Here is an 18,267-nt window from a genome sequence, read left to right on the forward strand (position 1 = left end):
TTTTGTTAACCAGTATCTTCAGTTCCTTGCGCCTCCATTTAACTGCCAGAGACGCAGGACAACATGGCGGCTCTTACTTGGTTTCCAGATGCATTTTGCGGATTGTGGCCCACCGCAGTACATTCCCTCGTGCCATTTGCCGAACAGCTGGTGGACAACCCTCCCATGCTCATCCAACACCGAGCCGTGGACTTCATTAACGTTTGAACTCCAGTACTTGGTCTGGAGATAGGAGAGAGAGAGAGAGAGAGAGAGAGAGAGAGAGAACACACCCAGGGTGAGACACTACCTCCATGCAGCCTTCAGCCCGGGAACCTGCCAGTGGCTGGGATAGTAAATGGACATGTAACAGCAGTAAAGGGCATCTCGTGGTGTCAGCCTTGTACTCAACCCGACTCCTTCCCCAAAACCCTACCTCATCCCAACCCCTTCCAACTCAATGCATGGAGCACAGGTAGCCACAAGACCCAAGAACAGAATTAGGCCATTCAGCCCATCGAGTCTGCTCCGCCATTCAATCATGGCTGATCTATCTTGCCCCATCAACCTCATTCTCCTGCCTTCTCCCCATAACCTTATTAATTAAGAACCCAGCAATCTCCGCTTTTTAAAAATGCCCATTGACTTGGCCTCCACTGCTCTCTGTGGCAGTGAATTCCACAGATTCACCACCCTCTGGCTGAAGAAATTAGAGTCAGACAGCATGGAAACAGGTCCTTTGGCCCAACTTGCCCATGCCAACCAAATGCCCAACTACACTAATCCCACCTGCCTGTGTTTGGCCCAGATCCCTTTAAACCCATCTTGTCCCTGCACTTGTCCTTGGTTCTCGGTTACCTGGTCCACCAAAAATATTCCAAATGGAATTTAAATTGGAGGTGGCAGAGGGTGGCGGAAGCAAAAAAAAGGGTTCTTGGTGAAAAAAGAGCTACCTTAAATGTAGTTGCATCTGGTTGGGTAACTATGGTAGGGTGGAGACTATTCCATGCTTTAATTGTGCGGGGGAAGAAAGAATTGCTGTAGACATCTGTCGTGGTAGCTTGTATCTCAAATTGGATCGAATGCCCTCGTCTGCTCCTAATAGGTTTGGGTTTGGTGTAGGTTTGGTAATCTATGTCGAGCTGGCCATTTAACACTTTGTAACAGCAGGTCAAACGGTGAGCTTTACATCTGACTTGGAGAGGGCTCCACGCCAGCGGTGGAATCCGCTCCACGTGTTTTAAACGTTACGATCGTTCCCAAACCCCTCCTCATCTCCAATCTAAAGGGACGTCTTTTTATTCTGAGGCCGTGCCCTCTGGACCTAGATTCTGGAAACATCCCCTCCACATCCGCTCTCCCTAGGCCTTTCACGTTTCGGTAGCCGGGACGCCGGTGAGTCAACGCACCTTACAGAAGGTCAGCCGGCAATGACAGGCACTGTTCGTGGTGTTGGTGATGGCCACCTCTCCGTAGTGTTCGATCCACCGCTGGCCACTCAGGATGTTGTGGATGCAGGAAGTGACTTTATTCCACTGATAGTGATCACCAAACCTGGGCAATGCATAAAAAATAATCCCAGCGATAGGTCACGGTTGCATTTAAATCGCCTCAAAGCCAAAGAAGCACATTTGCAGTTTCTTGATGCCAATCGACAATGCATGCACAGGTCAGTCACGTATTATGTGTTTAAGAAGGAACTGCAGATGCTGGAAAATCGAAGGTACACAAAATAGCTGGAGAAACTCAGCGGGTGCAGCAGCATCTATGGAGCAAAGGAAATAGGCAACGTTTCAGGCCGAAACCCTTCTTCAGTCATGTATTAACCTGGTAACAGGGCAGGTTAGGTCCCGAAACGTCATCCATTCCTTCTCTCCATAGATGCTGCCTGACCCGCTGAGTTACTCCAACATTTTGTGTCTACCATCGATTTTACCAGCATCTGCAGTTCTTTCTTACTATACTAGGTTAAGTTTAGTTTTGTTTATAGGTACAGCATTGAAACAGGCCCTTCGGTCCAGCGATTCACCAGGGTGATGAATCTGTGGAATTCTTTGCCGCAGAAGGCTGTGGAGGCCATCAGTGGATAATTTTAAGGCAGTGATAGATACATTCTTGATTAGTACAGGTGTCAGAGGTTATGGGGAGAAGGCATGAAAATGTGGTTAGGAGGGAGAGATAAATCAGCCATGATTGAATAGCAGAGTAGACTTGATGGGCTGAATGGCCTAATTCTACTTCTATTCCTTATGACCTTACGACCCCACGCCGACCAGCGATCACCCTGTTCATTAGTTCCATCGTACACACGTCGGGCAGTTTACGGAGGCCAATTAACCTACAAACCTGTACGTATTTGAAATGTGGAAGGAAACTGGAGCCCCTGGAGAAAACCCACACAAGTCACAGGGAGTCAAGTCTATTCGTCACATACACATACGAGATGCGCAGTGAAATGAAAAGTGGCAATGCTCGCGGACTTTGTGCAAAAAGACAAACAAACAAACAAACAACCAAACAAACTACAAATAGAGTGGAACAGAACGTGCAAACTCCGTACAGACAGCACCTGTAGTCATGGTCGTACCCGGGTCTCTGGCGCCGTGAGGCAGCAATTTTACCGCTGCACCACCATGCCGCCCCAAAGTCTGCTTCAGCTCTCCCCACCTGACGAGCAGAAAGGACATCTTTCCTCCTGCCCTCACCGGTACATCCTGCTCACCCCCTAATCCTGTCAAACCCGCGTCCTCCGGTCGTGCAACTCCGAATAGCTCGCCTTTGTTTGTGCTGCAGGAGCCACTTCTAGTTTCTCCAACTTAGAAACATAGAAAATAGGTGCACGAGTAGGCCATTCGGCCCTTCGAGCCTGCACCGCCATTCAATATGATCATGCCTGATCATCAAACTCAGTATCCTGTACCTGCCTTCTCTCCATACCCCCTGATCCCTTTAGCCACAAGGGCCACATCTAACTCCCTCTTAAATATAGCCAATGAACTGGCCTCAACTACCTTCTGTGGCAGAGAATTCCACAGATTCACCACTCTCTGTGTGAAAAATGTTTTCCTCATCTCGGTCCTAAAAGATTTCCCCCTTATCCTTAAAATCAAGTAACTTCAAGTAACCCCTGCATTCCCTCCCCCACCCAAGTCGTACCAACTTCAAAGTCGTCTTGTTGAGTATCATTGTCTGTATTCATTCTCACCCAACACACAGATAACAGTGGCACACAAAATTGCTGGGGAAACTCAGCGGGTGCAGCAGCGTCTATGGAGCGAAGGAAATAGGCGAAGTTTCGGGCCGAAACCCTTCTTCAGACCGCTGAGTTACTCCAAGGGCATTCTGGAGATGTTCGTGGGACCTCCCAGTGAGGGGACGACCGAAGACCAAGATGGGTCACCAAATGTTTTGCAATTTGCATTCTACGATTCCCCAGCAATTTTGTGTACCTACGATATTCCAGCATCTGCAGTTCCCTTTTGAACACACAGATAACAGTGGCCTGTTTCTTTTATCATTGTGACTTTTTTTGCATATCTTTCATTAATCCGTTCAATATCTCCCCACATCAGCGTCTATATCTCTCGTTTACCTTTCCCCTGACTCTCAGTCTGAAGAAGGGTCTCGACCTGAAATGTCACCTATCCCTTTTCTCCAGAAATGCTGTCTGGACCCGCTGAGTTACTCCAACTTTTTGTGTCTGTCTGCGGAGCCACTCGAAACATTGGCTACTTACTTTGGCAAGCTGACGTTCACTATCCCGACTGGAACAATCTCGAGGGACTTGCCCCAGAACTTGTTCTTCCATCTCACGTCTGAAACCAGAATGGGGAAGAGACACAGGTAGATTACAGTACATTCGGCCCACTGGTGGTGTGCAATCCCCTCAGTTCCATTACCCCCCCCTACTCTCTCTCTGTACCTCTCGATCCCCAATATCCGTGCAGACTGGGGTGCTGGTGGACACTGGTAGCTTGCTACAACTGGCAAACATACACTTGTGGCGCCACCTGGTGGTTGAGCCATTTATAGATCGAACACTCGTCAGTAGATGTGGAACGGCAACAGTTTTGCAAGTGAAGATAGTCATTAGTCCACGGGTATGTCCCAGAGCAGCAGCGGAGACCTTGCTAGAGCTCTCACTTAACGCCCGTGTACTCTAACAGTTGTATTTGCCAATGAAGAACGTTTTATTCACAACGCGTGAATTACTACACGCTCCTTGACCATTCTACGCATGGGTTAGGAGCAGGAGCCCTTCAAGTCTGATCAACTATTCAAGAAGAACATGTTTGCTCTGATTTAGTTTAGAGATACAGCGCGGAAACAGGCCCTTTGGTCCGCGACCCACGCACACGAACTCTATTCTACGCACAATGGGGGCAATTTTTACACGTACACCAAACCAATTAAACCTTGTGCGTCTTTGGAGTGTGGGAGGGAACCAAAGATCTCGGAGAAAACCCACGCAGGACACGGGGAGAACGTACAAACTCCGTACAGACAGCACCCGCAGTCGGGATCGAACCGGGGTCTTGTAAGGCAGTAACTCTACCGCTGCGCCACCTCATTTCCACATTACTGCCTGCATCCTGTAAATCTTTGCCTCGTGAGCCTCCAAGGGCATTCTGGAGATGTTCGTGGGACCTCCCAGTGAGGGGACGACCGAAGACCAAGATGGGTCACCATATGTTTTGCGGTTTGCCCGAGCTGAAGACAGTCAACATACAACAGCTGGGCCCTACAGCTCAAGCACACTTCCCGCCTAAACCACACTGACAGGCAGTGTTTGTACTTGTGCACCATCTTCATCCTGTTACAAAAGATCAAACTGAACTTCACTAGATCCAAACACAATGATGTGCAGATTTGTAGGTTTAATTGGACTCTGTAAATTGCCCACAGTGTGTCGTGAATGGGTGCACAAGTAGGATAACATAGAACCAGCATAAGCGGGTGATCCATGGTCAGTGTGGACTCGGTGGGCTGAAGGGCATGGTTCCATGCTGTATCTCTAAACTAAACTCACTCTCTCTCTATAAAGCCACCACCTCCTTCCTGTAATGGGGCAGAGATGTAGATGGTACAAAAGACACTTTCTCCTCAGATTCTTGGCCACATAGAGGATCTCTATTTGAAATGGTAGTGGGAACTTAGAACGGAAAAAATGGATCAACTGGGGTGGCATTTATTGGAATTTAGAATATTGAGAGGGGATCTTATAGAAATACGTAAAATTATTAAGGGATCGGACAGGCTAGATTCAGGAAAAATGTTCCCGATGTTCGGGGAGTCCAGAACCAGAGGTCACAGTTTAAGAATAGGGGTAGGCCATTTACGAGTGAGATGAGGAAAAACTTTTTTACCCAGAGAGTTGTGAATCTGTGGAATTCTCTGCCGCAGAAGGCAGTGGAGGCCAATTCACTGGATGTTTTCAAGAGAGAGTTAGATTTAGCTCTTAGGGCTAATGGAATCTAGGGATATGGGGGAAAAGCAGGAACGGGGTACTGATTTTGGTGGTCAGCCAGGATTATATTGAATGGTGGTGCTGGCTCGAAAGGCCAAATGGCCTACTCCTGCACCTATTGTCCATGTTTCTATGTAAGACGTGCACTGGAAGTAAAGGTAGCAGCAGTGTGCAGTTCACTCTGCCTTACAAACTCCGCACCCACCCCATCAGACACCTCCACACCCTTCCACAGAAGAAACTATAGTTCCCTTAATGGCCTCATCAGCCACCTCAGAACCCAGAGTGAACACAAGTCATCCTCAAGTCTCGAATTCAAAGAAAACCATTTGGAAGGATGAGGGGGAACCTCATTGAAACTTACCAAGGGGTGAAAGGTCTGGAGAAAGTGGATGTGGAGAGGATGTTTCCACCAGTGGGAGAGTCTAGGACCAGAGGCCATAGCCTCAAAATGTACCTTTAGACAGGAGGAATTTTTTTCATCAGAGGATGGTAAATCTGTGGAATTCATTAACACAGACGACTGTGGAGTTCGTCATTGGGTATTTTTAAAGCGGAGATTGACAAATTCTTGATTAGCACGGGTGTCAATGGTTACGGGGAGAAGGCAGTAGAATGGGATTGAGAGGGAAAGATAGATCAGCCATGATCGAATGGCGGAGAAGACTTGATGGGCTGAATGGCCTAATTCTGCTTCCTAAAACTTGTGAACCGTAATAAGGAACTCAACCAGCTAAGCGTTTCTCCCCAACCTCCAACTTAGCAGTTCCCGCTCCCCCCGACAATGCTGACCTTGCCAGAAGAGGAAGTTTTCCGATTCAGCATGGCAGACGGATACCGGCGGGTGATGGCTGACCTGCAGCAGAAGACAAGAGGCACGGTGAGAAGCGTTACACTGGCCGCGACCCCCGCCTGGATCCACCTCCCCATTCATCACCTCCCCCCACCCTCAACACAGCCCCCTTCTATTAGCTCAGGTTCAGGAATAGCTACTTCCCCACAGCCATTAAACCTGGTTCGGACAAAACTCTGAACATTAATAACCCATTATCTGTTATTTGCACTTGATCAGTTTATTTATTCATGTGTGTATATATTTATATAATGGTATATGGACACACTGATCTGTTTTGTAGTCAATGCCTACTATGTTCTGTTGTGCTGAAGCAAAGCAAGAATTTCATTGTCCTATCAGGGACACATGACAATAAACTCTCTTGAACTTAGATTTGGGATTTTTTGAGCTAATATTCACTGTCATTTTGAAGGATGAGAGGGTATCTTATAGAAACAAGTGATATTCTTAAGGGTAGACAAAAATGCTGGAGAAACTCAGCGGGTGAGGCAGCATCTATGGAGCGAAGGAAATAGGCAACGTTTCGGGCCGAGGTTTCGGCCCGAAACGTTGCCTATTTCCTTCGCTCCATAGATGCTGCCTCACCCGTTGTTTTTTTCCAGCATTTATGTCTACCTTCGATTTTCCAGCATCTGCAGTTCCTTCTTAAATATTCTTAAGGGATTGGACAGGCTAGATGCAGGAAAATGAGTAGGAACTTATAAGTAATTTACTAAGCTTTTATATGTAATTTATTGGGCTTTTATATGCAATGCATCCTATGTAATGTCGTCTTTTACTGGACCCTGAGTCTGTAATAAAATGTTAATAATAATAATAAATAATAACAATAATATGAAAGTTGAACATGGCTACTTAGCTGAGGTGCCTTCGGTCGCCTATTAGACTTGAATAACCTGTGTTTTAATTATAATCATACTTTATTAGCCAAGTATGTTTTGCAACATACGAGGAATTTGAGCTCGCATTAATCAGCTTGCAACAAACCCCAATGCCTGGAAGAGAGAAGATAAAAACGACTAGCAAGTTATCGACAGTATTACCTGCTCGCCGATAAACCGGAACCCCTTGTCTTCCCTTGCACACTCGTACGTTTCGCCAAGAACGGGATTGAACGGCTTGGATCTTGCTCTGTAAAAAGCGGAGGCGTAGGCAGACACCGCAAAGGCAGCCACGTATACCTGTCGGGGATGATTGAAAGATGTGACGGACAGTCCCAAACCCGAATGGTCAACCAATGCCATTCTCTCCAGAGATGCTGCCTGACCCGCTGAGTTACTCCAGCATTTATCTTAAATAAATTGATAGATCGGAAGAAAGGAAGCCCTTTTCATTTGAAGAGCAGGCAGTACTCACCCAGCTTGGTGGATGGAACAGAACCAGAACTCTAAATGGTTTCTCGCCATTTTAACTCCCCTATACCGGCCTTCTTAGTAACCTTGTTGGTGCCCTTTGCGTGGCCACTCTTTGCATACCTTGTGTAATGGTATTCAATACAAAGAATTTCACTGTGACATGTCACATGCGATAATAAAGTATCAATCGATCAAACGTTTGTGCCCTGGGTCTCCTCCATTGCCAGAGTGTGGTCACACGTAAACTGGAGGTTTATTCCACTTGGGTAGCTTACAAACCAACAGAAGTACCTTACATTTTCCAATTTCAGGCAACAAGTGCCTCCCCCTTTTTTCCCCCCTCGCTTCCCTGTGCCCCACTTGGATGTGTGCCATTTATCCCTTTGCCCTCCACCCCTCTCTCCCAAACTCTTCCATCTACATGCCATCTTCTGGCTTCACAGTTGACACCTCTTCTAACCTTAGTGCCTTTTCAAATCCGGCTGGAGCAACTCAACGGGACGGGCAGCATCTCTGGAGAGAAGGAATGAGTGACGTTTCGGGTCGAGGCCCTTCTTCAGACTGAACTCCAGCATCTCGTGTCTATGTTGGGATTAAACCAGCATCTGCAGTTCCTTCCTACACTTTTCACCTCTGGCCTTTGTCCAACTATCTACCAGCCAGTAAGCCCCTCATGGGTGTCCACCTATCACTTGTCAGGTTTTATCCCCATCCCCACCTTTGTTCCAGATTTCTACTCCCTACTACAATCAGTCTGAAGAAATATCCCGACCCAAAACATTGTCTATACATGTCCTCCAGAGATGCTGCCTGGCCTGCTGAGTTACTCCAGCACTTTGTGTGTTTTTTTGTTGGTAAACCAGCTTCTGCAGTTTAGTTTAGTGATACAGCGCGGAAACAGGCCCTTCGGCCCACCGAGTCCGTGATGACCAGTAACCCGCGCACACTAACACTATCCTACACGCACTAGGGACAGTTCACATTTATACCGAGCCAATTAACTTACAAACCTGTACGTCTTTGGGGTGAGGGAGGAAACCAGAGCACCTGGAGAAAACCCACGGGGTCACAGTGAGAATGTATCAATTCTGGACAGACGGCTCCCATAGTCAGGATCGAACCCGGGTCCATGGCGCTGTGAGGCAGCAACTCTACCGCTGCGCCCCCCCCCCCCCCCACCACCACCGTCCCTGGTGTCTCTACAGGACTCACCATGCGTTCGAAGGGATCCAAGGTCCTGCTGGCAGTGTCGAGGAGCTCAGTGAACTCCAGCTCCTCGCAGAGTCTCTGCAGTGTGTTCAGCGGCTCGTTCAGCTGCACCGGCATGGACACCTTCGACAGGTCTTTCCCAATGTTGTTCTTCAGGATATTCCAAAGGCTGACGTTGCCCAGATTTGGCCCGGGAGCCGGGAGAGATATCCTTCTCGGAATTCCATCAACCGGACTGTAGCTTGGAGCCTCTTCAACTTTAGAAAGAAATTTGTTTGGTTTAAAAAAAAAAAAAAAAAAAAAAAAAAGTTCTTGAATTGTTTGCATCCAATTTTTGCACAACTTTAGATTTGAGATTTTAGAGATACGGCACAGAAACAGGCCCTTCGGCCCACCGAGCCCGTGCCGACCAACGATCGTCCTGCACACTAACACTATCCTACACACACTAGGGACAGTTTAGAAAGCCAATTATCCTATAAACGTATTCTGTCTTTGGGATGCAAGAGGAAACAGGAGCGCCCAGAGAAAACCCACGCGGTCACGGGGAGGACGTACAAACTCTGTACAGACAGCACCCGTAGTCAGGAGCGAACCCGGGCCTCTGCAAGGCAGGAAATTTACCGCCGCGCCATCGTGCCGCCCAAACTCAAATGAATGAAAAAAAGGCACGAGCTTTGTGGAATTCTGCAATAAAAGCCGCTTCCATGGATTTGAACCTCGCCACGGGACGTCGTTGCGGCTGTTTCCGATACCTGCCCTCTCCTCTCATTCCAAAGCCATCTCTTCAGCTGCCAACACATCACCCCGGGGAATTCTCTCCCAAATTGTGTAGGAACCAACTGCAGATGCCCGTTTAAACCGAAGATAGACACAGAATGCCGGTGTAACGGGACAGGCAGCATCTCTGGAGAGAAGGAACGGGTGACGTTTCGGGTCGAGACCCTTCTTCAGTCTACATAGTCATAGAGTGATACAGTGTGGAAACAGGCCCTTCGGCCCAACTCGCTCACACTGACCAACAATGTCGCAGCTACACTAGTCACACCTGCCTGCGCTTGGTCCATAACCCTCCAAACCTGTCCTATCCACGTACCTGTCCAACTGTTACTTAAATGATGGGATAGTCCCAGCCTCAACTACCTCCTCTGGCAGCTTGTTCCATACACCCACCATCCTCTGTGTGAAAAAGCTAACCCTCCGATTCCTATTAAATCTTTTCCCCTTCACCTTGAACCTATGTCCTCGATTCACCTACTCTGGGCAAGAGATTCTGTGCATCTACCCGATCTATTCCTCTCATGATTTTGTATACTTCTATAAGATCTCCCCTCATCCTCATATGCTCCATGGAAAAGAGACCCAGCCTACTCAACCTCTCCCCATAGCTCACACCCTCCAGTCCTGGCAACATCTTCGTAAATCTTTTCTGAACCCTTTCAAGCTTGACAACATCTTTCCTATAATATGGTGCCTAGAACTGAACGCAATATTCTAAATGCGGTCTCACCAATGTCTTCTACAGCTGCAACATGACCTCCCTACTTCTATACTCAATACCCTGACTGATGAAGGCCAAAGTGCCAAAAGCCTTTTTGACCACCTTATCTACCTGCGACTCCACCTTCATGGAACCATGCAGAGAAGAGTGTCAACCCGAAACATCACCTGTTCCTTCCCTCCAGAGATGCTGCCTGTCCCGTCGAGTTACCCCAGCATCCAGTGTCTACCGTTGAATTCTCTCCCAATATGTTTTCTTTCCTTTAAGGGCGTTCTTCACAACCACCCCTTTGGCCCAGTTTTTGGTCACCTGCCGCAAACTCTCGCTGTGACCCGGTATTAAACAGCGTTCAACAACCTCTCCTCTAAAGCACAGTGGAAGGTCCGAGGCTCAGTATAGACACATTGTTGTCAATCGCCCTCTCTGGAGACCCAATATCTACCACTTCCTTAGACAAGCAGGAAAGCTAATGAAATGGCCAGAGGTGCTATCACCTGACATTCCAGGTGTTATGGTTTATTACTATTGAAACTCTAAATCTTTCAAGCAGTGGTAAAACTAACCATCATAGCATAAGAAATAGGAGCAGGAGTAGGCCATTCGGTCCCTTGTACCACCTGCTCTGCCATTCAAGATTATTAGTTACCTTAATCCCCTCATCAGGGGCTCATTTCCCCACATATCCAAAAACCTATCCATTTCTGTGCAGAATATGGGCTGAACCTATCCAGCCCTGGGTAGAGGAGTCATAGAAACATAGAAAATGTTTCTAGGAGAATGTTTGGTGCAGAAGTAGGCCATTCGGCCCTTCGTGCCAGCACCGCAATTCAATACGATCATGGCTGATCATCCAAAATCAGTATCCCCTCCCTGCTTTCTCCCCATATCTCTTGATTCCGTTAGCCCTAAGAGCTCTATCTAACACTCTCTTGAAAACATCCAGTGAATTGGCCTCCACTGCCTTCCGTGGCAGAGAATTCCACAGATTCACAACTCTCTGGGTGAAAAAGTTCTTCCTCATCTCAGTCCTAAATGGTCTGCCCCTTATTCTTTTAAAGAGTGTATCCATTGACCAGCGTATAGGTGAGGAGATTTTCGGAATGGTAGACCACATTTCAAGACCTGGGCCTATGTGGCATGGATTAGGTGGGACTAGAAGGGCGCATTCTTGTGCTCCCTGATTCTCTGTTCCTGAGAAAACTAGCCAGTGGAAGCAATATCTATCATATCTAGTCTTGTAGGCACCTTGCAGGTCTTCCAGCTCGCCTAGCGTCTGTACAATACCTCGTAATATTTCCAAAAAAAGCATATTTCTCTCAGCCTAATTTCAAAAATTGGCAGATTTTATAAAGTAGTGACTCTGGCACAGAATTCAGATGATGGTTTGGCAAATCAGTTAACTCAGAACTTTAAATATAAAATTTATTGACATTATACAGGTTTAGGGTAAGCATATCCCTTGGTGACAAAAATAACAAATGATATTTACACAGCATCTTTAATCTCGTTACAGGAGGCATTTGGTCAAAAGTGAACATTGCGTGTGCGTGTGCGTGTGAGTGTGCGTGTGTGTGCGCGCGTGTGCGTGTGCGCGTGTGTGCGCGAGGGTCCCATAGGAGACCCTTGGACTATCTTTAATTGGACTTTACTGGACTCTATCATGCTCTAAACATTATTCCAGATATCCTGTATCTGAACACTGTGGACGGCTTGATTGTAATCATGCATAGCCTTTCCGATGACTGGATAGCATGCAAAAAAAAGCCTTTCCCTGTACTTTCAGTACACCGGATAGTAAACTCAGCTAAACTTGACTAAAGACTCAAGTCACCAATGTGTAAGAAAGAACTGCAGATGCTGGTTTAAATCGAAGGTAAACACAAAATGCAGGAGTAACTGAGCGGGTGAGGCAGCATCTCTGGAGAGAAGGAATGGGCGACGTTTCGGGTTGAGACCCTACACCAATATAGGTATCAATTAACTTCATGGTGGTGGAGAGCTTGGTACTTAAATCAAAGCTCTCAATCATAGGACAGGAAGGTGGATGGTCACCTGTGCTCAATATGTCAAACACGGTGAATACAGAGTTCGTGGAAGGGCCGGAGGGCGAGGGGGGCCGTGGAGACGGGGGAGCGTGAGGAAGGCTACCGAGATTGAAAGGCGGACCTGGGGGGGGGGGGGGGGGGGCATCACCGAGAATGGAGGGAGGACCTGGCCGGGGGTGGGGAGGGCTGCTGCCACGTGAGGGGGCTGGAAGCCCCACAGGACTGTTGGGTGAACCTTTGTAACTTTGTCAGTGCAAGAACATGGAGACACTCGAGCACTGCCTAGGTAAGGTTTGCTGTATGATTTTACTGGGTCGGATGTAAAACAAAGCATTTCACTGTACCTAGGTACATGTGACAATAAACTCTCATTGAATCGTTGGCTGCGGAGATGGCCAAGAGTCTTAAGGAAAGGAATGGAGATTACAGCTGGCGGAAGGTGGCAGAGATTAATTAGGTTTAGATATACAGCATGGAAACAGGCCCTTCGGCTCATCGAGTCCCTGCCGACCAGCGGTTCCAGCACACTAACCCCGTCCTAGCCTATACCTTTAATACCAAGCCAATTAACCTACAAACCTGTTCAAAAAGGAACTGCAGATGCTGGAATATCGAAGGTACACAAAATTGCTGGGGAAACTCAGCGGGTGCAGCAGCATCTATGGAGCGAAGGAAATAGGCGACGTTTCGGGCCGAAACGTCGCCTATTTCCTTCGCTCCATAGATGCTGCTGCACCCGCTGAGTTTCCCCAGCAATTTTGTGTACCAACCTGCAAATCTGCATGTGTTTGGGGCGTGGGAGGAAACCGGAGAAAACCCACGCAGGTCACAGGGAGAACGTGCAAACTCAGTAGAGAGCGCACCCGTTTGAACCCAGGTCACGGGCGCTATGAGGTAGCAACTCTACCGCTGCGCCACCGTGCCACCCTTACACTGGCTATGATGTGGCGGGGCTGGAGTAATCAACATCAACTCCTAAAGCTTTATTTGCTTTAAAAGGAAATATAGTTTATTTCCACGGAAATCCAGAAATAACTTGCATAGTATACGATTGACCCAGAAATTCCACTCATGCGCAGAGGTGTAAATTGCGAACCTCAACCCCCACCACTAGGTGGAGCAGAGGAGCAGGTACTCCCATTGGAACGTGACCTGCTGAGTTTATCCACTTTATATTCTTTTGTTTATGTCCCGTTCAGTTTAGTTTTAGTTTTAGTTTAGAGATGCAGCACGGAAACAGGCCCTTCGGCCCAGCGAGTGTGCGCCGGCCAGCGATCCCCGCACACTTGCACCATCCTACATACGCTAGGGACAAATTGCAATGATACCGAGCTAATTAATCGACAAACCTGTACGTCCTTGTAGTGTGGGAGGAAAGCGGAGATCCCGGAGAAAACCCACGTGGTCATGGGGAGAACGTGCAAACTCCAAACAGACAGCACCCATAGTCAGGATCGAACGCGGGTCTCTGGCGCTGTACGGCAGCAACTCTACCGCTGCGCCACCGTGGCGCCCTGGAACCATCTCCCAATCAGACCGTTGACAAGGATTTTCCATTTCTAAATATATATTGCCCCCCTGCACCCCATACTAGAGGAAGATGAGAAAGCTGAAGCAAAAGGATAAGAAGACACTCTCAAACGTCAAGCCTACTGCCTCACATCTCCAAAGACTTGGGTTTGATCCTGACCTCGGGTGCTGTCTGTGTGGAGTTTGCATGTTCTCCCTGTGAGCGCATGGGTTTCCTCCAGGAGCTCCGGTTTCCTCCTACATCCCAAAGACGTGCGGCTTTGAAGTTTAATTGGCCTCTGTAAATTGCCCCTGGTGTGTAGGGAGTGGGTGAGAAAGTGGGAATAACATGGCACTAGTGTAGACAGGTGATCGATGGTCGGCGTGAACTCGGTGGGCTGAAGGGCCTGTTTCCATGCTGTATCTCTGAACTAAACCAGGTCAGGCAGCATTGCCAATGAGAGCAAAAACAGTAAAAAATTATTCAGATTTATCAGAACCATCAGAATCTTTCACCTGATGGAAGAGCATTGGCCTGAAACATCAACACTCTTCCACTCTCCATAGACACTGAGTACTTCCAAAATTATCGTTGTATTTCCCATTTCCAGCCCCTGCCACTTAGTGGTATGTGACTGCCGGTGGCGCAGCGGTAGAGTTGCTGCCTTACGGCGCCAGAGACCCGGGTTCGATCCCGACTACGGGTGCTGTCTGTACTGAGTTTGGACGTTCTCCCCGTGACCACGTGGGTTTTCTCCAAGATCTTCGGTTTCCTCCCACACTCCAACGACGTACAGGTTAGTAGGTTAATTAGCTTGGTATATTGTCCCTAAGGTGTGTGGGATAGCGTTAATGTGCGGGGATCGCTGCTCGGTGGGGACTCGGTGGGCCGAAGGGCCTGTTTCCGCGCTGTATCTCACAAACTAAACACAGACCCAATACGCGCCATATAGAAAGGAATTTTCCAAGAGTGAAAATTTGTTGCCACAACACCAAACTCCCAAGTCCGTCACTCTCTGTTGCCATCCGGCTGAGGAAAAACTTTTTGTTGAGTTACTAACGGCTGTGATCCAAAAGCAAAATGCTGCAGATGCTGGAAATCTGAAATAAAAACAGAAAACTCTGACCATCTCCAGCATTTGTTGCTTTTTACCATCAATGACAGTGTTTGTAATGTTTAATTTAGAGATACAGCATAGAAACTGGTCGTTCGGCCCATCAACCCCACTGATCACCCATTCACACCAGTTCTATATTAATCGCACTTCCTCATCGATGTTCCATGCACTCGGTGAAATTTTACAGAGACCAATTAACCTGCAGACTTGCAGGGAATATGCGGACGCAGCCCAGACCATCACACTAACCACTCTCTTTTCCATTGAAGGTAGACAAAAATGCTGGAGAAACTCAGCGGGTGAGGCAGCATCTGTGGAGCAAAGGAAATAGGCAACCTTTCAGGTTGAAACCCTACTTCAGACCCGAGTTTCAACACGAAACGTTGCCTATTTCCTTCGCTCCATAGATGCTGTCTCACCCGCTGAGTTTCTCCAGCATTTCTGTCTACCTTCGATTTTCCAGCATCTGCAGTTCCTTCTTGAACTCTTTTCCATTGACTCCATTTATACTTCACGCTGCCTTGGCAAGGACGAGTCACACCCCGGCCACTCCCTCTTCTCCCCTCTCGCATCGGGCAAAAGGTAAAGAAGTGTGAAAACGCACGCACACCTCCAGATTCAGGGACGGTGTCTTCCCAGCTGTTATCAGGTAACTGAACCATCCCACCACAACCAGAGAGCAGTCCTGGATTACTATCTACCTCATTGGAGACCCTCGGACTATCTTTGATCGGACTTTACCTCGCACTAAACATTAGTCATGTTATTCCCTTTATCATGTATCTATACACTGTGGATGACTCGATTGTAATATTGTACTTTTTTCCCCATGAATGGTTAGCAGGCAACAAAAGCTTTACACTGTACCTCAGTACACGTGACAATAAACTAAACTAAATGCCTGAGTTCACCCCCCCCCCCCCCCCCCGCCCCCCCCCCCCCCCAAGATTTGTTGTTAATGATAGGGGAGGCTACAGGCAGGAAAGTGGAGTTGAGGCCAAAACACAAAACTAGACCTGTGTTCAATAGAGTTCAAAGGCAGTGTGCACAATTCTGACGGAGCGAGATGGGCTGATTCAGGGAGAATGTCCAGAACAAAGGTTCAGTTTCAGCACACTGAAGAAAGATTCTACCCTCAGATGGTGATGAACCTGTGGAACTCTCGACCACCGAATGTCGTGGAGGCCAAATAGCTGCATGTATTCAGGACGATAGACTTCTGAATGCAAACAGTGTCGAGGGATAGGGGGAGCGTGGATATGAAAGAGGATTAGCCATGTTGGAGACCGAATGGCCTGCACTTATTTTAGTTTAGCTTGGAGACACAGCGCAGAAACAGGCCATTCAGCCCACCGGAGTCCGCGCTGACCAGCCCTTGTGGCTAAGGGGATCAGAGGGTATGGAGAGAAGGCAGGTACGGGATACTGAGTTGGATGATCAGCCATGATCATATTGAATGGCGGTGCAGGCTCGAAGGGCCGAATGGCCTACTCCTGCACCTAATTTCTATGTTTCTATGTTTCTATCCCCGCACACTAATACTATCCTACACACTCTAGGGACAATTTTACAATCATACCAAGCCAATTAACTTACAAAGCCTGTAGGTCTTTGGTGTGTTGGAGGAAACTAAAGATATTGGAGAAAACCCACACAGGTCACGGGGAGAACGTGCAAACTCCGTACAGACAGCACCCGTTGACAGGATCGAACGCGGGTCTCTAGCGCTGTTAGGCAGCAACTCTACCGCTGCGCCACCATGTTTGAAAATCTCAGGTGATTATTGGCATGCTGATTGACACACATGTGAGGAAGGGGAAATTGGAGATGGGTCTTCAAGTTACTGAAGTGACAGAAATGAATTGGCAGAGAGAATGGAGAGTTGCACAGATATTTTACTAGTAACTGGCTGGGCACTGCATCACCAAGCATTAGAAGGCCACCAAGCAAGTGGTAGAAAATGGGATTAGTACAGATGGGCACTTGAGTTTGAGTTTAGTTTATTGTCACGTGTTCCGAGATACATTGAAAAGATTTTGTTGCATAGAGTGATAGTGAAACAGTGTGGAAACAGGCCTTTCGGCCCAACTTGGCCACATGGGCCAACATGTCCCAGCTACACTAGTCCCACCTGCCTGCATTTCGTCCATATCCCTCCAAACCTGTCCTATCCATGTACCTGTCTATACTATTTCTTCAATGTTGGGATAGTCCCAGCCTCAACTACCTCCTCTGACAACTTGTTCCATACACCCACCATCCTTTGTGTGAAAAAGTTACTCCTCAGATTCCTATGAAATCTTTTCCCCTTCACCTTATATAGGTATAAGGTGAAGGGGAAAAGATTTCATAGGAATCTGAGGAGTAACTTTTTCACACAAAGGATGGTGGGTGTATGGAACAAGTCCTCAGGTCCTTGATTCACCTACTCTGGGCAAGAGACTATGTGCATCTACCCGATCTATTCCTCTCATGATTTTATACACCTCAATAAGATCACCCCTCATCCTCCTGCACTCCAGGGAACAGAGTCCCAGCCTGTCCAACCTCTCAATATAGCTCAGATCCTCTAGTCCTGGCAACATCCTGGTAAATCTTCTCAGTACCCTTTCCAGCTTGACAACATCTTTCCTATAACATGGTGCCCAGAACTGAACACAACACAAGCATGCTAACCAGTCAGCCTGAAAGACAGTACATGGTTGCAATTGAGCCATCCACAGTGATAAAGGGAATGACATGAGCATAGGCAAAGTAAGAAGTGTTGCTGTCAGAGTAGAGATTTAAAAGAGTGGAGCGATTGTAACATGTGATTGCGGAGACACCTCTGTGGCTAGCACACAAAGAGTCACATGGGTTGGCCACCATCTTGGATCATTGGATGGCCACCATCTTGGATCATTGGATGGCCACCATCTTGGATCATTGGATGGCCACCATCTTGGATCATTGGATGGCCACCATCTTGGATCATTGGATGGTGGTCATGGACGTTATGGTCTAAAGCGCCCGTTTCTGTGCTGCATAACTCAACGACTCTACCTGTTAGTTCACGGATGTCCGTCTCCACCTGATCCAGGTTCTCCTCAGAGTTGCTGTTGGTGATCTCACTGGTGGTCGAGTCGTCATCCTCTGACATCTACGATAGAGAAAGGAACTCAAATTATTTAATGTGCAATCATTCTGGTCCCGTCCAGGTGCTCATGTTATAACTGCCCGCGTAAATGT

The 18,267-nt window shown here is 47.7% G+C and overlaps 1 protein-coding gene across 3 annotated transcripts in view; it reads right to left on the minus strand.

Annotated features, from left to right (window-relative positions):
- osbpl7 (oxysterol binding protein like 7) overlaps positions 1–18,267 on the minus strand; it is a 71,232-nt gene that overhangs the window by 4,991 nt on the left and 47,974 nt on the right. For all 3 annotated transcript variants that reach the window (XM_033035027.1, XM_033035025.1, XM_033035026.1), the window contains exons 14-20: positions 18,082–18,178; positions 8,870–9,123; positions 7,346–7,483; positions 6,239–6,302; positions 3,716–3,794; positions 1,389–1,533; positions 78–222 (exon numbers count right to left, since the gene is read on the minus strand). In XM_033035027.1, coding sequence (XP_032890918.1) covers positions 78–222; positions 1,389–1,533; positions 3,716–3,794; positions 6,239–6,302; positions 7,346–7,483; positions 8,870–9,123; positions 18,082–18,178 — 922 coding nt within the window. The remainder of the gene's footprint in view (positions 1–77; positions 223–1,388; positions 1,534–3,715; positions 3,795–6,238; positions 6,303–7,345; positions 7,484–8,869; positions 9,124–18,081; positions 18,179–18,267) is intronic.

This window comes from Amblyraja radiata, chromosome 16 (assembly GCF_010909765.2).
Source record: "Amblyraja radiata isolate CabotCenter1 chromosome 16, sAmbRad1.1.pri, whole genome shotgun sequence".
Taxonomy (NCBI): Eukaryota; Metazoa; Chordata; class Chondrichthyes; order Rajiformes; family Rajidae; genus Amblyraja; species Amblyraja radiata.